General features: G+C 40.1%; 1 protein-coding gene across 1 annotated transcript in view; it reads right to left on the bottom strand.

The window, feature by feature from the left end:
* LOC104340453 (cohesin subunit SA-2) overlaps positions 1 to 22,990 on the bottom strand; it is a 66,283-nt gene that overhangs the window by 13,991 nt on the left and 29,302 nt on the right. The window contains exons 12-23 of the mRNA XM_086473919.1: positions 21,552 to 21,631; positions 12,220 to 12,327; positions 10,095 to 10,203; positions 9,129 to 9,246; positions 8,123 to 8,226; positions 7,587 to 7,679; positions 7,412 to 7,501; positions 6,217 to 6,420; positions 4,747 to 4,823; positions 3,746 to 3,833; positions 2,658 to 2,735; positions 449 to 541 (exon numbers count right to left, since the gene is read on the bottom strand). Of these exons, the coding sequence (XP_086330045.1) occupies positions 449 to 541; positions 2,658 to 2,735; positions 3,746 to 3,833; positions 4,747 to 4,823; positions 6,217 to 6,420; positions 7,412 to 7,501; positions 7,587 to 7,679; positions 8,123 to 8,226; positions 9,129 to 9,246; positions 10,095 to 10,203; positions 12,220 to 12,327; positions 21,552 to 21,631 (1,242 nt within the window). The remainder of the gene's footprint in view (positions 1 to 448; positions 542 to 2,657; positions 2,736 to 3,745; positions 3,834 to 4,746; positions 4,824 to 6,216; positions 6,421 to 7,411; positions 7,502 to 7,586; positions 7,680 to 8,122; positions 8,227 to 9,128; positions 9,247 to 10,094; positions 10,204 to 12,219; positions 12,328 to 21,551; positions 21,632 to 22,990) is intronic.

The following is a 22,990-nucleotide window of genomic DNA, read 5'->3' as shown; positions in this document are numbered from 1 at the left end:
AGAAGAGCTGTTAATACGCTAAAACATCTCTTTTTTAACACGTGAATCACTGGACATTTTCTCCATTTTCCCATTTTTTTTATTTTTTTAAGGAATATTCATAGCAAGGCTTAATAAAGCAATGATAGCAACAAGTACACTGATCATCCTAATCAGAAAACACAATGACTATCGGCTGGCAAATTGAGTCATTCAGATTCAGGCCTTGATTCTGCAGATGGACCCATGCAGACACATAGCTATGCTTTTGTAGCATTTTAACTAACATAACTTTAATTTTCCTTTAAAATAAACAATTGAAGATTGCTTTTTTTAAGGAGTTACTTCTCTGCTAAGAGACAAAAACCCAGCAAAAATCAGTAGAAGGAAATACTAGTATGAAAAGAAAGGCAGGCATTTAAAAGAGGACTGAGCATGAATGCCAGTTAAGTGATAGAGAAACACAAACCTTTTCTCTGACATCTTTTTCCTTATGGTGGAGGAAGCACGTGCAAATCTGACTGAAACGTCTCAGCTCTCTTCTTAGTGCAAAAAAAGTCTCCTAAAAAGGTATTTAGGAAAAGTGACAAAACAAGTATGTTAGGGACTATGATTCAATAGAGAATTACAGAACAAACAACAGTTGCATCTTTCTTCCACTGATATTATTCATTTAAGACAGGACAGCTGATGACTTTATGAAAGAAGCTGACATCTCACAGTAGCCACAGCATACTAGCAATGAACAACTTTAAATCCATGTCTTGTTTTGAGGCACAATATCTGGGATAGAAAGGTCAATCCATAAAAATATATACTTTCCTCCCACTCTGGTGCAGAAATGCGACAAATACTAGTTAAGACATGTGCCTCTGTCACACTGGCTGAGGCTACTGGTATACAGCAAGTCACAAACTCACTCTTTCTCTATCTGTAGCATGGGCAGCTCTAATGGCACGTATTGCTTTATTCACTTCAGCTTATCCTTCTAAAGCAGTGACAATGATTTCCACTTTAGAGATGGAAGTAGTGTCATAAAAACTCTGATCCATCCCACCTAGTTTTCAATGTGAACTGCCTTCTGGAGTTGCTCTTCTTTCTCCCTCTATTGACTACCGAGGGAACGCAGTTTAACTACACTGCTAACTTTGGCACTCAGAAACTTAAGACACCTCTGTTTATCAGGCTCGGCATTAGGAAAGATGTTTTCACTGAAAGCGTTGTCAGACATTGGAACAGGCCGCCCGTGGTTGAGTCACCATCCCTCAATGTGTTTAAAGGTCCTTTAGATGTGATGCTTGGAGATACGGTTTAGGGCTGTACTTGGTAAAGTAGGGTCGACGGTTGGACTTGATGATCTCAAAGGTCTTTTCCAACCTGAATGATTCTTTGATTCTATTTGTTAAGATGAATCCAGCAAGACAGACTATTTGATTTGCCCGCAGCCACATAAGAGACTTTCTGATCCTTCACCAGGTCCCAGCTGTTGCACTGCACTGAGCTTTGAGCATTCAATAGAAGAGGAACGCCCTTACAGGAAGGCTGGATTTCATGCTATGCAACTGTATCTTTAGAAGAAAGGGGATCTATCCCAGGGCATGCTGAGAAGAAGCAGAGGGGGAGGCAAAACATTGTCTTATCGCTACTGGGGGAGGAGGAGAGGGTAAGAAACAGTCCTAGAGCTGTTGTCCAGGAAATGTTCTTTTTTGCTCTTGGAACTTCTCTCTCTGCCAACACCCAGATTTGTCCCTGCAGAGTGGGCTGCGACATTGTGCTTCCAATCAAAATCTGCTTCCATACGAAAGGCCAAATTGAAAAACGTGCTGCCCCATTATCAGTCAAGCTAACCACGTCTGGACCGAAAGGCAGAACATATTAGAGGAGTGAGAGATGCGGACATTCACACAGGAATGGAACGGGACGGGAATAGATAGTGAATCAGTCACCAAACGGGTAACCTCCCAGCTAGCATTTCTCACGCAAAACAAATGGCCGTGTCAGCGTCCTGTTCGGTACACACAGGAGCACCAGGGGAAGGGGACGGAATGACAGAAGCAGCAGCACTCCGGGTAGTCAGAAACCGGCACAAAGAGGAGCCACACAGGTACACATTCACACATGAACCAAAGCATAAAAGGGTTTTCCTCTCCGGCACTTTAAACTAGACTGTCTTCTGAAACACCTGCCACAGCTCAGCACTCTATAAAATCAGTTAAGAAAGTAAATAGTCAGCTGATGAGAAAATTACCACTTTTGTCAAAATTCCTACCAGAAATATGTAAGTAAATGAAGAAAATAAAAACAAAGCAAAGCAACAAGACTTTCTGGAGTTTTCACTGAATATTCTTTGTTGCTTAAAACAAGAAAACAACAAACTGTTTGGCAGTGGAGCAAGTTCCTTATCTCCATCAAGACCCAAGACCCACATGTTTTGCAGCAAAAACAGAGGTGAACCATTGTTCACTTATTCTCTTGCAGACTTAAAAAGCATAAACACTTTTCAAAAAAAGAGGGTAACACAGAGAGAAAATGCCACAACTCAATTCATCTTCCTCAAGAAAACACACAAATTATCTTCTTAAAAAGCTTGGGTTTTTTCTGGCCATCTGAGAACAGAAAAGCAACTGAAACTTCTAGAAGCACAACTCTGGGTTTCAAAATCACATGGAGTGGCCAACCTTGGGAGAATTTTCTGAAACTGCAGCTAGCTGCCACAGGAGAGAAAAATACGTGCACTGGAGAGCTGGCAGGATCATCTGCAAATAAAAACACATGTCTTTTATTTACATGAAAGGCTCAACAGCAAAAAGCTTAGACTAAAAGCATCTGAGCCTAACATTCTGCGTGCTGCTTGCGTGACCATTTCTGCACTGTAAAGTACCTAGACCCTCAAAATAAACTTAATAGGTTTACATAGAAGCAAACGTTGCCTCCTGAGAAACTTCATTACTAAGGCGCTGCTTCCGCAGAACTCTGACATCTTGATAAGTTCAATGGAAAGTAACTATGTACTAAAAAGAGTGCTCACAGAAGCTAACTTTAGCTTAGCTTCTCAGGATTTCTCTGCAGTCTTTGGTTAAAGGCAGACTCCTCCAGAGGGCAATTCAGAGCACAAGCCACACACTGGTGCTCCGATGAGCCATCTAAAGGAGTCCGCCTCTACCCACCGGCTGCAGGCTGTCTCTATTCAACTATATTTCACCTCTTCCCAAATTACCTCAAGTTCTTCTCTGAAAACAGGGGCTGATTAACGTTCATGACCTTGTAATCCCATGATGTACACCTCCATCTTGGCACAGCCAATGTCTGAGTTGAGGCAACCAGACAACCAAAAGGCTGCAGTTGAGACAACTAGTAATTACAAACCATCTTCACCAAGGGTCAATCTGCAAGCAACATGTCCAAAGTATTCCAGTTTCTGGTTACAGGCAATCTATGAGGGGCTCCTCACAGTCCCAACGATTTCATAGGTACTGAGAGCAAGACTGTGCAATCAATGGGAAGTACTGAGCATTGCAAAGGATCAATCCAGACGTCAGCTGATTATCATAGTTTCGGACAATCTCCAAAATGAACAAATCTATGGCATGAATTTACCAATTCCAATAACGTTATACCAAAGACAACCTCAGTCTCACAGATTGAGAAATGGAAACAGTATCTTCCTGCCTCATAGGACCTTGGTACATAAGGTTATTTAATATTTCCTAATCTTCCTGCTTTCAACAAGAAAAACCTCTTTCAATGTTAAATATCAACAACTCACCAGAACAGGCAAGCTCCCATGTTCCATTTCAAACACCAGCAACCTTAAAGTCTTGTCATACAGATTCCACTTTGTGAGATCATGGGCACTGCAAGTGAAAAAGAAACAATGATACACTAAGCAAGAAATGAAACCTCACCTGACCAAACAGGTGTTAAATGTACCTTATTTTTGCCTTCATCTGATGCACATCAATAACGTTAAACAACTAATTATCAATTATAAGGGGGGGGGGGGAAATGAAATTGAATTTTTCACAATCTAACGCTGCAACCTTTAGTCCACAGCTTTACAGTCTGCATTCCTACCACAAAACTGCAGTGCCATGAGGAAAGGAAAAAGAAGCTTGAGCTCTGTACCTTTTCCTCTACTCTATCGACGCTAAGTGCCTAAAAAGGTCTGAAGAACAATCTCCCCATCCCTCTTTAAAAGACTGTTTCTAATACTCTTGAGTGTTCGCAACTCGATTTCTCTTTGCAAAAACAGAGCAGCCCTAGCATGCAGGACAGGTAAAAGACACACTGACAAGAAGGACCAACGCCCCCACCCTCTACTATCTTGCATGATAATTTATTTGGTGAACAATCCCTGGAGAACCAAGCTTTTGAGAAATCCATCTTTTAACGAAAGAAGATCAAATAAACTGAAACAAACAAAGCAGATTACATCTGCTGGGAAAAAAAGCCTGTATTCACTATACCCTCTTCAGACTGACCACCAGTGTTGACAGTAAGGCAGTGCGAAAGCATCCAGCTAGGAGGGAGGCACACGCTTCTCAGCCACATTAAGGCTGATGCTGCAACCTCAGCAATGAGTCCAAAAAGAACTCCATATCCAAAACCACGGTTCTGTTAAGAAGAAACTAAACCTTGCAGCACCTTTCACAGGGATCATTTTCATTCTCTTGTGAAAAATCTTATCAAACCCAACAAACAAGAGCAATTCTCACTTTGCACCTGTTAGGTATAAGGGAAAGTAAATTGCGTAAATAAACATCTCACTTATGAAAAGCTGCTACTCTTCTCAAAGCAGAGTGCATCCGGGAAATTTCTCCTGCATCTGTACAAAATCCTTCTTCCTAAATTATGAAAGTTTGGAAAAGAGAAAGGAATTAGCCAGTGCAGGGCAAGGCAACTGCTATGTTCTCTTCCCAACCAACCCACAAGCTTGAATCACTCTCCTCCAGCCCTCACCAGTCCCTTCAACTTTAACCATGCTACTCATCTCTTCCTCTACAGTAAAAAGAAAACAACACACTGACTGCACAGAAATTTTGTATAAGGAAATGCCCCTGTCATTAATAAACTCACAGCAGCCTCCCTAGACTACAGTACTGCTAACATAGAGTAAAAACTAGCAATTAGGCTACCACAGAAGTGCTAACCCTCAGACTCACAGGCCATTCATGGTCCCTCACACAGTTGTTACAGATCTCTGGAAAGCTAACTGTTCACATGGTGCTGACTCTCCTTGCTTCCAGCTGCCAGATCACATTCAAAGATAGCTAAAAATATATTAAATACTTTCCCATAGATGCAACTGCTGTAGTTTCCACAAGTATACTACGTGATTATGGGAGACAGTATATACAACCAGGAATTAGAAGGGAGGGGTTCCAGGAGAAAATCTCTTTATTTAGATATGGATCATACTACGAAGGAGTTGAAGAATCCCTGGTCTAGCACTTATCTTGTTTCTCATAAGTACACATTCTCCCACATTGACATAGATATCTATTTAAGACCAACAAAATAAATCTAATCTGAGGTTAGGGGATTTTTTGGCTTGACACATTTTACAATATCCCAGTGTCCAATAAAAACCTGCCAGTGTTAACTCTCATACCATGGCATGACACCTGTTTCATGACGGCACAGTTGATCAGATCAGCTGCGGGCTTCTGTTGTTCAGTTCAGCCAGCAAGCTATTCATATCACCACCAGCTGTTTCTGCTTTTTAGAACTAATGAAAAACTTTGAGGGAGACTCTGCAGTCCTCCTTCAAGGGGAAAGTCATCATTTCAGAGACCCCAAAGCTATACAATTTGCATTACAGACTGCTGGTCTGGGTTTTCGTTTTTTTTTCCTAGTACTACCTCTACAGCCCAAGTGGCAGCACAAAGGACATCTTGTACACAGTCCAGTATGCAGAAGTACAGAACTATACCTTTTTGGGAACAGTCTCATCACCTATAGATCCACAGCACTTATTAGCTGATCTTGCACATAGTATTTTTGGCACAGTAATGGTACAACTATGCAGCAACTACGGAGATGTGGTCCAGAAGACACAGGAGACATAAAATGCCCTGTTGGTGGTGTGGACTACAAGGCACAAATCCACCTTTGAAAACTCTACTCTCCTCAAGCAGAAACAGCAGGCAAAGAATAGTTCCATATCCCCCTTAATTCTTTTGTCTTCTTTTTTCATAGGGAAACAGTCTGTTTATCTCCACAATGAGTCACACTCACCTTTTGCCAGAAGCCATCTAGTAGCTGGTTAAGCTGTCCCATCAATTCATCTATCAGTTGGGTTCGGGCACTATCCACCTGGCTATAGATAGGAATTTCTTCACTGCAGAGGCTATAATAAGTCCTGGAGGAAGCCTCAAGGACAGACATGTCAGAGTGTTTGGCCACAATGTCTTTTACCTCTCTCAGCAAAGCGTCCAAATGCTGCAGGTGATAAAAGGGGTATTACAGGTAAATTGTACAAAAATCCACTTATGCTTCAGATACATTTCACTAGGTCCATATATCTCTATAGGTCATACAACCAACATGAAAAAAATGCCAGTCTAAGGAGCAGAGGGGCAGGATTAGAGGATACAACTTTTATATCTCTTTTTCATTATTATTGTCTCTGAATCTTCCTAAGGCATGAAGCAACTGCTTCAAGTTTAACTACTTTAGCAATACACATTTGTCACTACATAAAAATAGGAAAGGTAGGAAATAAAAAATGCTTTTCCAAAGGACAAGTGTATCTCCAAACAATGGAAGTTGTCTCCCTCAGCAGCAGAGGACGGAGAATGTTTCAGATCATGTCAGCAACTGGCATCTTCACTCTTACTGAGAGGAGATAATTTCTGCCACTGTGCTGACTCCCTCTCTTCCAGTTAATGTTTTGTGCTGTAATTAACATAGGAGTGTTCGCCTAACAGCACCTCCCTGCAAACATCCCTGCTTAAGAATACATTAAGCTATTTCAAGGATTTCATCTATCCGTTTCTGACCATCCCTCTCCCATCAGCAGATATAATATCTCCATTCTTATCTTTCAGTTAGTATCACTCCTCAGCAGCTGGGAGTGGTCTTCAAGGAGAATGAAACCTATTCTGTAGTAAACTCGTGGGAGATACCAGCTTAGACACATGGCATAACCCACCCTCTCTCCACCCAACAATGAAAAACCCAGGGCCAGGCCTACCACATGAAACCACAAATCATTACCCAGGAGGGCCAGTCACAGCATATCAGAACAGACGAGAACTACGGCTTTTCTTTGGCAGCCCCAAATCAAAAATAAGACCACTTTCCTCAAGGTATGAGACCATTTCTTTATATTTCAACAGTCTCCTACTTGTGCTAAGTCCCACTAAACTCTGTACATTGTCACATAAATTTAATACATTCCACAGAACCAACTATCCCAATTCCTATTCACCTTCTTTAGATGTCCCGTACTGTAAATCTCTAAATCATAATACTGAGGAATCTGCAGAAGATTTGCCACTTTTTGTGCATCTGTTGAATACTGCAGAGAAAAAACAGGATATGAGTACACTGCGGGAATTTTAATGAAATATTTAACATGCATTCACAGAGCAGCTGTTAGTTACCTTTGCCAAGAGCTGAGGAAGTGCCATAATAAAGTGTTCAGTAATTTTGGTACAATCTTCCAATTGTATTTTCTTCTCTTTTACTGACAGAATCTGCAGGTAAAGCGTTTTGTTTCAATTATGAAATCTCCTAGATTTGAGTGGAATTCTACATGTAACCCCAGGTTAACCCACATGCCTTTCTTTAAAGCATATCAAGCTAAGATAAAGATACTTTTCCATGGAGGCAACCAGATGCTTTTTTATTTTTTTATTAACCTTAAATTAGATGCAAATCACTGAACAGCTACATCTCATGGATAAAATGCCCACAATTTGTCAACAGCATGCTTCAACTGGCTTTCCTCTAATGCTCATCTCCTTCAACATCCACTACTAACAAGATCTAGAGGTCAAAAGGCACTGTGTCATTTCATAAAAATTAGCCATTTTATTTCCCAAGATATACCTACCACTAGGAACATGCTGTCTGGTAAAGCACATAAGGCAAAGAGAATGTGATTAGAGGACAATAAATAAGACTAAGATGCACTGACTTTTTTGGCTGCACCTCTGCCCACTGGAGGATGACCTTCAGCTGCTTCTCTAACCGTTGCGAGGATAATTTCAATGAGAGCACTTTCATGGGCATCACTCAGTGCTGTAAGTAAATCAGTTTCCTTTCAGCATCACACAAAAGAAAAATGAAGATGCAGCAACAGCTAATGTAAAGCCTACTCATTTATCTGAGCAACTGTGGAAGGACACTACAGAAAGAAAGACGCAGTGTTGCTAAATAAACACCTAGAGACTGTTTGATTTCATTTGAAGAAAGTTATTTTCTACATTTACTGAACACAAAACCAATTACTCCTCTCATGGCTAAACTTTTTAGGGCAGTTGGGCTCCCAAAAACACAGGGAGTTTTAATGAGGCCTGCTCCTACTGCCTACTACCTCTTTTAGGACAAACCTGCTTCTTTGAGTACTTTATGCTTTAACTCACTGGGTCTACAAACTTTGATTTCAATCACACAACCACCTCCAGTTCTACTACAACAACTATTCACAGAATCACAGAATGGATTGGATTGGAAGGGACCTTAAAGACTTATTTAAGTTCACTTTAAAATAATTCTACAAAAGACTAATTCTCTGGAGGGTTAGATGTCAATGAACTTAACACTCATATTCTTTTCAGGCATCAACAACAGCCCAACAATATTGCACTTCAATCAATTAATACTTTTAGATTATTAAGTTTTGGACAAACATGCAAAAAAGCGGACGCTACATAAGCACTCTGGCTTAATTATGCAAGTATTCTCGAGAAGTTTCTAAACTAACATTACATAAATACAGAATACTGAATAAAACAAATATGTTGATATAAATACCACATTGGCAGTGCATTGAGCTGCATCTGCTTTGTGATCCTCAGGGACCACAATTTGGGATCAAAGGGTACTGCAATATGGAACGAACCTAAACTAGCTGAGGGCAAAGTTCGAAAAACAGTACCAAGAGATTCATTCAGACAAAATTAAGCTCTCTGCCTACCCACCTTCTCCATCTTCTTCAGCATTTTTTAATAGAAGAGTGGTCATGCACTCCCAGTCCTTCAAGAACTTGCCTGCCCAGTCCCACAAGCTGTCTATGAGATATGCAACATGTTTGTGTACCTAGGGATTAAAAACACAAGCTTACAGAAGCAAAAACATCATTAAAAGAAGTACAGCTTCATACATTCCTCTCCCTTTTTCCAATTAGAAAGCTTTCTCATTCACGCATATATTCACACACAGTATTCCAACATATGTAGTTTGAAGCTAACCAACATTTAAACACCCTGTCTTCAATCTGATACAAAGCAGGAAAGTGGGGGAAAAAGCAGGAAAAGCAGGAAAAAAAGCTTTTCTTTTCTCTTTTTAGGATACCTTTCCTTTGTAATTCAAGTAATCTCTTTAAAACCAGCTTCTGTATCGCTTTTATATTGCTGATCACAACAACTGAAAATCCAACCTTGGGACTAGAAATGAGTCAACATTTTAAGCAATCTCTGTGAAACGCTTTGCAGAAAGATTCAGAACTGCTGTGCCTGAAACACCTTGGCCAGATGTAGGTCTGCACCACTGCAAAAGCCAAATAGTGAAGTACAGCCCTTAAGCTGATAAAACTCTCAGTAAAACTGCGCAGTTCTTAGTCAGCATAGAGCCATGGTACAGCAACCTGTATCTGGCTGCAGAAAGACACAGACACATACCAAAAACCCCTCACTCAGTGGCATTAGTCCTTCCGGTTGTTTTCAGAAGCTGCTTCAGCACTGATTCTCTCCATTAGCACAGTTGTAAATTAGTTTTAATACAACAGAACAGAAATGTCTTCATTAAAAACTCCTCCTAGAGAGTGAAACCATCCCAATCACCAAACATTTCAGAGCTCCAGAAATAGTTTTCAAAAGGAAGCCAGTACTTGATTAAACATGCAACACTGGATTTAAAAGGTTTACTGCAGAGGCTGTTCTCCTCACCTCACTCTCCAGGAAAAAACATATTAATCTTTTCAACTGGTCAGTACTCGCCCCAAACTTCCCTCCTCCTTTGGGCTGAACTTCTTCATCTCCCTCATGACTAAGCAGCCTGCCAACAGAAAAGGAAGTCAGTCCAGTTCTGCCACATTCTCCTTATACTCATTTGCCAAGGTAACACTAACTCTGTCAAGATCACAAGGACTGCATTTCTCCTAAATGTCTACTTATTTACTCCAGATCACATTAGACATTTTTATCAGAGGAAAGGAAAAAAGATTAGATTGTTTTCCATCATGAGAGATTCGCTACGCCTGTGGGTGCAGACTATTTCTGACAGTTTCACAGGTACCTTGCCAGCTTTCTGGACAACAGATGCAGATTCCACAGTGTTGAACATATAATGAGATAGGCATTTGCTCATGTTTGAAAAGCGGCTTGCCCTAGGCTGAATTTAAACCTTAACAACAAAGTAGAGATATTACTACCCAACCATTATTCACTTCATGATACATCTTGGAATTGAAGATTCTTAAGGAAACCACAGTATCTTGTATTTATAAGAGGCAATTTACTCCACCAATACAGTGGAAAAATGGTTCTTCCCCTTCTGTCTAAAGTATGAAGCACAATATGACAGCTCAATTTCCATTTCTCTCTATCCAAAATGAGCGTGACTGTACTACTCATGAAAAGTGCTAATCCCAAAATAAATACAGGAAGGCCATCCCCACAGATTAATGTAAGGTCCAAATGGCTTGGCTTAAGAGCAGGACCACACTACTCAATGTCAGTAAAAGCTTATACTTTCATAAAGTGCTTCTGTTGGTATAATTTATGCCAGCTAAGTAAGTAACCTAAGTTAAAAATGCAGACATTGAAGAGATTTCATGCAAATGAAGAAGAAGTGTGTGGGGAGGGGGGCAGGCATGATGCAGAGCAGAGGAAGCATAAGCATTTATACTAAAACATTTAGGAGTATGAGCAGGGAAAGGAGGGTGTCACTAACTTCTCTATTACACTGCAATGAACATTTCTATACTGGCAGAACTGCTGGAGAAAGGAACTGGGCAAAGAAGAACAACGAAGAGGTTTACAGGGGTCAAAGTGTCCACATTGCACCGCGAAGCTAGGTAGAAAAAGGAAAGTTATCAGGGCAATCACTTCAATGGCAAAAAGCAGCAGCGTTCTGAGAGGAAAAACGCCTGATGTATGACAGAATATTAGGACCATCACAAAAGACTAAGTAAGACTAGCAGATGTGATAGAAGACTCGTCAAAACAGCAATTTATCTCCATTTGTCTTTCTGTTGGACTTGGCTCTACAAACCCCAGAATATCAGCAATTCAGCTAAACAGGAAAAGACAACTAGGAGGAGATTCTGCATGCATGGAAACACAAATCATCATTATTTCTGAATTTTTCCCCACAAGTCTTGCCAAAATATTTTTATTTTCATTCCTCTTTGTAAGGCAAAATTATTTCTCTCAGCCGTAGAGACAGAATATTTATTTCTTCTCTTTTTAGCACGCCAACTCCATTCACTTCATGCAACCATTGTTATAAGAAGCCCATTTATAAGAGTTACTCCTGGGGAAGATAAACCCTGTACTTCATTAACCTGACAGAAAATTGGGAGGACTTTTTAATCTGCTGCATCTCTCATTATTCAAAGCCTTTACAATGTATATGGCAACTTCCAAAGGGAGAAGAGGAGGCCATTTTTGTGATTAATCACCAAAGCTATGGAAATCCAGCAGATGCCAGGTGATGAATTAGCTTGTAAGAAGCAAAGCAATAGGAAAAGAAAGTAGAAAGAAAGGAGGTATGCTCTCAACATAGCATGGCATCTGTGGATCAGTCAGTCGTTTCATGTTCTCTGCTTCAGTCCTCGCAACTTTTCTCATGCCCATTGTGCCAAGGCTGTGCAGGGGAACAAATGATTACCCCCAGATGGCATCTCTCTTCTGATTCAGCAGAAGAAAGCACATCTACTACCCTCATGGTACACACTTCCAGCAGAAAAATGAATGCTTAATGTCCCTCTTAAAAAAATCCACCTTCATTCTGAAACAAATGAGAATATGCAAGAAGTAGGCATGCAGGCAGGCAGGCAGGCAGAGATACCTTTTATAAAGGAATTCCCCAGCTGCTACTGCAAGCGGACGGTGTGTGGTATAAACAAACTGGTATAACGTTTCGCAGTCTTCAGTTGATAACACATCCTCACAGTTCCTAGGCAAAAATAACAACGGAAGTTATAGTTCAGGTTTATCTGCAAAGACTATTATGAATGCTATATCCAGCTTTTACTAGACTTGATTCTCCATAGCCGTGCAACTTGTTTACACAGCTAAATTTTTGCAGGGCATATCTAAAAGTGCTGTCAAACAAAACTGGCAGCATTCTTCTACTCACTGTGTAGAGACACAGAGGTCTGTGCAAGCCATGACGAATCAGGCCCACTGCATGGACATGAACATTAATTTAAAGTATAATTAAGGTTGATTAGTGGTCATGGTAAAAAGAGTAATAGTAATAAAACAGGGAAATCATGCCTCTACTTTATGCTTAGATGTTCACCATAGAAAACAATAAACAAGAAACTGCCTTCACTTTGCAGTACAAATTATTTTTAAATTATTTATTACAGTATTTTAAAACCTATATTCTATTACATTATGCTTATACAGTCACATGTAAAAAGAAATCAAAAGACGTTCTTGATAGTATGCTTCTGACTGTGACCTTTCTGCACAAACACACTCAAAGTCACAATTTTTTTCATTCAGCTACACATCCTGAGAATACCACACGCCAATTAGTAAACCTAGAACACTCCAGGTAGAAATGGTATTAATATCAATCTTCTACAAGAAGGAAACCAAAGCGTCAAGGTTGAATAACCCACCAAAGAGATACCAGAGGAGTGAAGCCCAAAGCAAGGATTACAGTTTCAAAATGCCTGCTTCTTACTGCCATAGCAATGTCATTGGACTAAGCTACTTCCAGGACTGATACAGCAACATATGAGATCCTTACACTTCCTACAGCCAGGTGAGGGGAAAGGGTTTTTATGTATTACTGCACTCAGTCCTCAGGTAGTAACAGTTTAAACTGAGGTGGTCCAATTCTCTAAAACTGAGGATAGATTCATGCTCTTCATTTACTGGGAATGATGTCTTCCAAAAATGAGCAGCCTTTCCTGCGCTTGCCCATTTTTCTCCAAACCCATTGCATCCTTTAGCATTCTCCCAAGTCACAAAGCCCCAAAACATCCCCCAGCCCGACCGAAAAAAGCGAGCTCACATTAGGTGAGAGTATCACTGGAGTGTCCACCGCAAATATTTTTTAGCACTCTCTGGGATTTAAAATCGGGGCAGGGGTGAGAGTGGGAAAGACAGCACTTGTTTCTCAAAGCCAATAGCCTCTCATTTATAGAAGTTGATACCCTATGAATTTTAGCTTTACAACGTACTTACTCATGTATCACTTGAATTTTTCACATTTTTTCCATGGTTGCTTACAATGGTCACTAGAAAAATAAAAAGGTCTTTAAACGGAAAGTGCTGATGGTACATCTCTGAAAGTGATGGGTCAATCTCACAAGGTAATGCTTGCCCTCAACCAAACAGAAAAGCTGCCTTACATACTTCAGGCAGATTTTGGCGGCCTCTTTTAACACGCAATTCCCTTGAGTATATATTTGTGGTAATAGGGACACATAGAAAGTGCTCTGAGTACATATATCGTGAAATCAGCATAAAGGAAAATATTTATGCGACTCTTCAGCCATCTACAGAACTGGGGAAATAGAGTAAAAATGTGTTTATTGAGGTTAAACAGTAAGAAAATGAAAGAGGTAATGTGGCATTAGAGTATTTGAATACTGGTGGGTCCTGTGAAGCCATGAATGAAGTACCAAATTTATTGAACTTCTATGAGTTCAACAAGTGAGAGTAAAACAAAGACTGACAACAAATTACAGGAGTAAAAATACACAGTATAGCAAGTCTTTATATTAAAAGGCTATAGGGAATTAGACATAAACTAGCAGTCTGACAAGATTTCTCTCATTCTTTTTAATGTCAAGCTATTATTTAGTTATTTTAAAGCACTAGTTTCTATGCAGCTGCCCTTTGTAATTTTCTCCATATCTATATTATTTTTAAAAACTGTGGACAGCTTGAAAAAGAAGAAATTTCTGTACAAACATACCACGATGTAGAGTGGGCCAACAGAGAATCACAGAACAGCTGAGGACAGACAGCACCTCTGGAGATCATGTCGTCCAACCCCGTGCTCAGAGGGGGATCAGCTAGAGCAGGGTGATGAGGATTGTGCCCAATCAGGTTTGAATATCTACAAAGTCAGAGACTCGACAACTTCTGTACTCCAGTATTGGACCACCCCCACAGTAAAAAACTCATTTCTTACAATTAAATGCAATTTCCTGTATGAACATACCAGTCAAATGTACACATTTTTTAATATTTAATTTTTTATTCTTTATATTTCAGATTTTCTCTTCTTAGCACATTTATGGAAATAGTGAATGCAACACCTATGTGTCTCTATTTTAAAAAAATTCCTTGCCCAAATTGTTCAGATAGCTTGAAGAGCTCAGTAACATGCCTGCCATCTCTTCAGGTGGAAATTAAGGACTCTGCCTTTCAGTACAAATGAAACTGCCATTGCTTAGAAATTTCCGTTCCTTAGGAAAGGACCTGGGGGTCCTGGTGGACACCAAGTTGAACATGAGGCACCAACGTGCCCTTGCTGCAAAGAAAACTAATGGTACCCTGGGCTGTATTAGGAGGAGTGTTGCCAGCAGGTTGAGGGAGGTGATCCTTTCCCTCTACTCAGCACTGGTGAGGCCACACCTGGAGTGCTGGGTCCAGTGCTGGACAACCTGGTATGAGAGACATGGACATACTGGAGAGAGTGCAATGAAGGGCCATGAAGATTATTAAGGGACTGGAGCACGTCTCCTACGAACAAAGGCCGATAGAGCTGACACTATTCAGCTTGGAGAAGGCTCAGATGGGAACTTACCAATGTATGTAAGTACCAGAAGGGAGGGTGCAAAGAAGATGGAGCCAGGCTCTGCTCAGTGACAGGACCAGAGGCAATGGGCACAAACTGAAACACAGGAGGTTCCCTCTGAACACCAGAAAACATGATTTTACTGTGAGGGTGACAGAGCACTGCAACAAGCTGCCCAGAGAGGTTGTGGAGTCTCCATCAATGGAGATACTCAAAAGCTGTCTGGATGCAGTCCTGGGCAACCAGCTCTAGGTGGCCCTGCTTGAGCAGCATGGGTTGGACTAGATGACCTCCAGAGGTGCCTTCTAACCTCAGCCATCCTGTGATTCTGAAATCCCAACCTCCTTGTTTTTAACTTTGTCTTCAAAGAGGCAAGGAATTTGCCCTGGTTACATTAACCCACAGCAATGTTATTTCCTCCCTCCTCAAGACAAAAGTAGGTCAGACGCAATACCTCTGGCCATGTATGAAGCATTCCCTAACAGCACAGAAGCAAAGGAGGGGAAAACAATCCATTTTCTTTGCAACACAAGCTGACAGACACTCACGACACCAGTTGAGCACCTGATCTTTTTGTCTTTCTTGAATGGGAGGGAGTACCTGTACGTACTACTACTACATTTCACATACTGCTCAACCACTGCTCTCTGTGATACAATGATGCCTGTACTCATAATTCCCACGCAAATGAGCGCTCAGGGGTTTTATTTGCCTCTGGAAGTAGCAGCACTTGACTACACCTGCTACCACTAATACTACCACAGTAAATGTGTGCCTTTCTTTTTTACATACATAAGCCAATCACCAAACATTCAAAGAATACTTCAAATACAGAAATAATACTGCTGCAAATTTACAGCCCTCAGAATGCCAAGCAACAGATAAAGGTTAAGCCAGAAGTGCCTGCCAGTGTTTAGGCGCCTAAAAATAAACAGGCATGGCCTTCCACATACCAGTGTCATGACATACCATTTTCTCTGCACTTCAGTGTGAACATGTCACGAAGAAGTTGGGATATTCTAGGGGGAGATCACAGACCCATTTTGTCCTGCATATGGCACCAGTTGAAAGATTTCATTTTGCGCTTTTTGCTCCATATTACTGTATGTAAAAGGCACGACTGCTGGAGTCACCTCTCATGGTCTGTGCTATTGTTTATACCAAGGATAATCATCAAAATCACAACAGTAAAATAAAAATACGTATGATGTATTTTTCAACTTTTCAAAGTTTTTTCACTTATTCTTTTCAGTTTTAATGGCTGTGCAGCAAAATATCTGGCACACATTATGAGGACGTTGGTAATCGAAAGTATGGCATCTCAATCAAAAAAAAATCTGTTAATTTTGCATTTAAAATTAATTCAAATTAAGCATCCAAATCTGCAAATACATTGTAAAAACATTATGCATGCACTGAGCACTATCAACCAAAAAATATATGTTGAAAGTATTCTAATGTCTGAGATAGTCTTTCTACCCTTCTGTCATTACAGGTATTTCAAGATGACACTTTGGTGATCAGAGACATGGTAACATGGTTGCCACTACAATATAACAAGAGGTTTTTTCCACCCACTTTAAAACAGGATCAGCATGTTGCAATACACTGTGATTCCATGATTATGTTGTGACAGAACACAGGGAGATGCACATTAGACAGATGCTGTGTAGTATACTGTTTTGGTTAAGAAACGTAACCCTAAGAGCTATGCAGTTCTTACTTTTTCTTGTTAACTCTTCAGACAGGAAAGATAAGATTTCAGAATAGATCTCAAGGTTCTTGAATAGAGGTGCACGATGGCAGAAAATATAAAGCATAAACCTGAGAGGATGGAAAAGAGGAGAAGACAGAGGAGAAAGCAGGTGCCTTTGTTCCATTTTGATCTTTCACTTTTGTTTTGTTTGGAATAGGCTTGACAAAACACTACCATAACTCCACCTGATTAAGGGTTTGGTGTGCCTGAAGGAATCACACAGGAGCTCCATGCCGTTCCCTTTCGACAGTACCTAAACTGCTACAAGCAAGTTACTGATGCAAGAAATCAGAACTGTGCACCATAATTTGCTTCACTGCTTCATACAGTCCTTCTATCCACGTCAAGATAACATTTCTTTATTTTTCCTAAAAGCCACTAAAACAAAGTTGGATAATTTCCTTACTTGTATGCAAAGCATGTCTCCTTCTTGACCTTATTTTTCACAATCACATGAAAACACTTCTTATAATAGCATTTAAGCCTTCAATAAACTTAACCTTTTCTGCACAATGGCTTGTCTGAATAACCTTACTAGATACAGTGCAATTTCTCCTCCGAAGTCCATGACTTAGCTATGAAACAACACTACAGAATCACAGAGTTCAGCTCTGCTGACACTGAATTACTTGTCATGGACATCTGCATCTATCACTGGAACTAGTAACATATATTATATTATTTGCCATGGCACCCTTTGCCAAATGTAGTTTTCAAGTTTCTCCTACGGTGTAGCCCCTCCCTCTCCAAACTAAAACATCCTTCCCAGTCTAGTTGAGAATCGGAAGGGAGACTAAGATTTTTAAGCACAACAGTGATATACCCCTACTTGACTTGGGCCTCCTGTGCTTTGCAGGACACTGGGAACTTACAAGCCTCCATTTCTTGACTTAAGTTGGATTAACACTACTGACCACTGTCAAAGCACTGTGGTGAGAATTAATGTATTTATCAGCTCCATTAAACAGTTCTAAAACTATTTATGTGAAGTCCTCAATGACTGTAATATACTCACAGTTCTCACCAAGGCAGCTCTTCCAGATTGCAAACTTGAGAGAGTTTTGTGTTTAAAACTCAGTTTAATCTCTAGTTACATTTAACTAATGTTATACAAAGTAATTTTCCCCTTTGCTATTTACATATTCAAGCTATTTGTAAAATTGCATCCCTACCTGTATCACTTGTAGCATTTCCTCATTCATCTACTACAGTTAACTAATTACTTTTGCTACTCTTTTCCAAAATCCCTCTACTCTTTTAGGCAGTTAAGCACACAAAAATGAACAGAATTGTCTGGCAGCAGGCACACTAGACTAATTTGCTTCCTAAAGGGCAATGTTTTCAGTAAGATTCCTTGGGTCTCTCATTGTCACTCATGTTTTCTCCCTCTTTATTTCCTTCCTAGTTCTATTCCCTCTCAGATCCTTTGCAACATTAATGCTAACAATTATGCATAATTCAGTAGCATTAATAATTTCTATTATGCTAAACCTCATAGGCTCATTTCAGTTTCAGGATCGCATCATGCTGTGTAAAAATAGAAATCTACTAGCGAAAGACCTTGGTATTCAATTGAGACAACACGCAACAAACAAGAAGAAAAAAATCTCAGCTCACAAGAGGTAGACAAGATGAAAATACAAATATGGATTTGAAAAAAAAACAGGTATATGCATAGCAAGAGGGTTTTGAATCATCACCAGAATTTTTTTTTAATAATGCAACACATCTAAGTGAATTGAAAAGATCAATGTTTTCACTGCCTCTCTAGCTAGCAACAGAGAGAATGTAAAGGCCGGCATAGCAGTTCTATGGGCCAGTAGTACGCAGGATAGTTAATGTATATTCCACAGGACTGCAATGCAGTGATGTTTAAGAGATGGTCAAAGCTGTTACTACATACATGGAGCACAGCTCCACTGCTACCATGAAACGTCACAAAAATAATTAATTGGCAATGAGGTCTTGCTATTATACTCACCCAAAAGACAATTACGGAAGCCAGTGAAAGAGAGTTACTGATACAATAAATTTTCCCCAAGAAAGTCACAGACCACCCAATGGACTAACGGGAGGAAAAAAGTTACTCCTGGTCTTGCTTCTTGTCAACATATGTCATGAAACAACAAAAGATTTATTCCAAGATTACAGACATATTCTAAAGGTGAGTAACTGACCAGTTAAGACTATATTATTTGTTAAAAATAATCCATGATTCCAAATCAAATATAGGGAGTTCATGAGATAGAGGTTCTTGCCAGCAGCTTTAAAAATAAAAACTTTACCTGAAAGGTCTTTCACATCTCACTAAAAACGCAAGTTGGGCAACCAGAATTCAGTTGCCAAATTTGCAGACAACAAAAACGAGCCAGCCACAGAGAAGCCAATACAGCACGACAAAAGCTGCAAAAAACTTGATCCCATCAAGGTGTACAAGTAGAAGTGCCATTTACACAAGCTGTCATTTATGATTCTTTAAAGGCAGGGGAGTTGCTGTCCCCAGCCCCATTTCATGCTTGCATCAAGCAGCACTACTGCTCAATAACCAGATACTGGGTTTTGAGCTATGAGACGCACCTATTTGAGACACAATAGCCCTGAAATTTCTTTGCTTCTGCAATGCCAGCAGTGAGTCCTTTCCGACACTATTCTGACACAGGTATCGAGGCATAAGCTTTTCCTCTGCTAGAAAACCATCTTGATGCAGGATCTTACTAAGAAGTCTGTACATGTGACTGTCTATATTGTCTGAATTCTCCTCACACAGGTTTTATGGACTGGTCAGTACTAGTCTTATCAAAGAGAAGAGCTGTCATTGAATTTGCTTATTGAGTCCCCCACTTTCATCATTCCACTAATTAAGCCAAATCAGCAGGGCTCAGAGCAAATTGGGGGGCAGGGGGGGCAGAAAGGAGGACGGCTGCGCAACAGATGAGCAAACAGAAAAAGCAGCATGTATTTGCTAGGCCTCCCCATAGCCTAATTAAAACCAATTTCAAAATGTATTCATTTTAATTTGAAAACTACATTTTATGATGGAAAAATGTCATTCAGAAAACTTTAGAAGGCATTTATTCACACTGGAAATCATATTTAAGAAAAAATAGGAAAAAATTGCTTCAGGGAAAAAGAAACATTGATCAAACTTTTATAGCTGCGGCTTGCATTAATGAGAACACGATCCCTTATAATAAAGTCAGAGATGATAAACAGCTGCAGTGACAATACAGCACTTGTTCAGATACAGAACAAGGGCAGCCATAAGTGGTATACAGCATCTTTGTACGTCAACAATGGCACGCTGCTCCTCCTAGCACTGGGACACATTACGCGCACAGACACAGCACGGTGCTTTGTTCCAGTAGCTACACACCATGGAGCACCAAGGGATGTAGAGACGGACGTTGTAAACACAGAAACAATATAGCCCTAGCTACTACTGGCGAGGCCCTAACAATGGTACTCCCTTCAGAAAAGCATCCTATGTTCACACATCATATGCTCTTCTGGTGTGTATGTTGAAGCAGGCCCAGAGAAATGCCACTCAAATCAATGGAATGTGAAGTGAGGTAGGAGACTGGACTATAAAGCAGCACTTCAATATACAAACACACTTGAAATATAATGTAAATACCTACAACATCATATTATTTGGCCCATTAAGGTCTATACCCTCATCTAGCAATGACCAATCCTTCTGGCTGAAACAGAAAAGCAAATCCCACATAGCTATTGGGCAATACGCTATGCTGTACATGGAAGTAAGCATCTGCATCAGCAGAACTCAACTTGCACTCTGAGACAGAAGAGACACTTATTGAGTCCTAACATCTCAACTATATTAACAAAGAAATGTAGCGGGGGGGGGTTTCTCATTTTGCATTGAAAAAGAGGGACGGAGGATTTATTCTTCACATATTTTGCAAATAAAGCTATTTCTAAAATAAACATGCTGCTCAAGGATGTATCAGAATAGGATTCACATACTCCTGCAACATTAGTCTAGCTTTTCTCTGCACTTCCAGCTTGCCATTATCCTACCAAATCTATGGCTGGCAGGTAATTTCCCAAGAAAACAACTCTTCTGTTTCCTACTTCAGCAAAACCAAGGTATCATACACTTGCTCATTTCCTGTCAGTCAGTCTGCTGTGGGCTCAACAGTTCCCAGGTTCTCTGCCATGGAGCCAAGAATCTGAAAGTCCAAATTCTAGCAACAGCCTCAAAGCTCAAGGCTTCCTTCATCAGGTGGGGAGACAGAGAAGATGGCAGAGTTCCCTGAGCTCCTGGTCAAGGCCTGGCAATCCTGGGACAGAAGATGGGGTGGGGACCTCATCTGCACTGGGGACTTCCCCCAAGACAGCCAGATGCTCTGTTTGAGAAAAGCCAAAATGAAAATATGGAATTTCCTTTCAGAGGGAAGTATAAAGATATAAAAATGTAGTTTTCATACTGAATCTCAGCACAAGGATTTTCTTAACATCAGTATTTCCCACAGAAAGAAAATGCCATGTCTTGAGCAGCTTTAACTGTAACTCGTATCCTGCCAGGAGCAACTGCTTTCCAGCAAGTAACTGATTACAGGAAGATTCATCAGGATTCTATTTGGATCTTGTTGCCATTAAAACAATACAGTAAATTAAAAAAGAAATTATTTACTGTGACATAAGCATCAAGAGTTTCATGGCTTGAACTGCTACTTCATGGTCCTTGTCCAGAGGCATGGACACAATTCGATCCTAATGGATGTAAAATGACAATAAAAAGATGTAACATGGTTTGTTCTCAATAAACATGTATTTTTGCTACAGCTAGATCATCTACACTAGTAGAACAGAGATTTATTTCAGCAGCTATTTCCTAAGAGACATAAGGCAACTTGATTACTACCAAGTAGTTCCCCAGCCCCTGAAAATTAACAGCATGTTAATTTTTTAACTGAATTAATCATGTAGTAATATGTTATTTTTTATAGATGTAATGTATGCGTTCACAAGAAATCAACTACAGTCTACAAATTAAAAGTGACTGACAACTTGTTTCTAAGATGTTACTACTGGCACTTCAGTATGTTACACGAAGGTAAGCCTCAAATTACAAGCGTTGTATAATCAGTTTCTCCCATCAACAATGAAGTGCGTGTACCTGCCCGTTACAGAAGCCAGTGCCTTGCTGGAAAGACAATTAGGACTTGAGTCCTAAAGGTACTTCATGGAAGAGCAGGAATATTTCTGACCTCCAGAATTCACACTACTGTAACTTGGTACACATGGAAACACCTCAGAAAATGGTGGAAATTTTCCTGTCCTATGTACCCAAGAACTCGCACTCCTCGGTGTGGTCTACATTTTTAAGGTGTATTAAACCTTTGGACTTGCTTGTTTTGGGACTAGCAGCTTTCTCACTTAACGTATCACTTCTAAATCTCTACATTCATTTTACTTGGCACCTTCCTTTTTCTCACCACCCAGCTGTGAGGTGTGGGAGTCCATGACTCCTGAGTTTGAACACAAGGGTAACAGAGGGAATATGCAAAACTCCCACTTGTAGGAAATGGATTGATGGTTATATGATTACATTTCCCATCACTGAGAAAGCATACTTTGAAAGATGCCAGATCAGTCTGTATTTTGTGTGTAGCTGTTTGGATTTCTTTTGTTTAGAGGGGAAGGAGCTCTTGAGCTTTTTTGATGGGGAGACGGAGTTTGCAATAATCCATTTATATATCACCCTCCACACAGAGAGAGATCGCAGTACAAACAGACTGGAGCTATTTCATGAGTCTTTGAATACCAGTCCTGCAGTTGGTTATGCAGCTTATAGCAACCTTCTTTTACACAGAAAGATAAGGAACTACCACATAACTGTTTAAAACGGGTTAATCTTAGAGAGCAAAGTTTCAGTCTGAATATCTACTCTTAAGATACCAATATTAATCTATTTCTTGTTCTTTGAAGATGTGCTGTAGGTATTTTTTGCTATTAGCAACTGCTTTGACAAACAGATAAGCCCTGCACCTTTTGCAAAAAGAACATGAATCACCACCACATGCAGGCATCGATTATGTACTGATTTAGAGGGACTGAGATATCACTTAC

Source organism: Leptosomus discolor, chromosome 1 (assembly GCF_034619465.1).
Source record: "Leptosomus discolor isolate bLepDis1 chromosome 1, bLepDis1.hap2, whole genome shotgun sequence".
Lineage (NCBI taxonomy): Eukaryota > Metazoa > Chordata > Aves > Leptosomiformes > Leptosomidae > Leptosomus > Leptosomus discolor.
The sequence above is the reverse complement of the archived record's forward strand: the minus strand, read 5'-3'. Positions and strand labels throughout refer to the sequence as shown.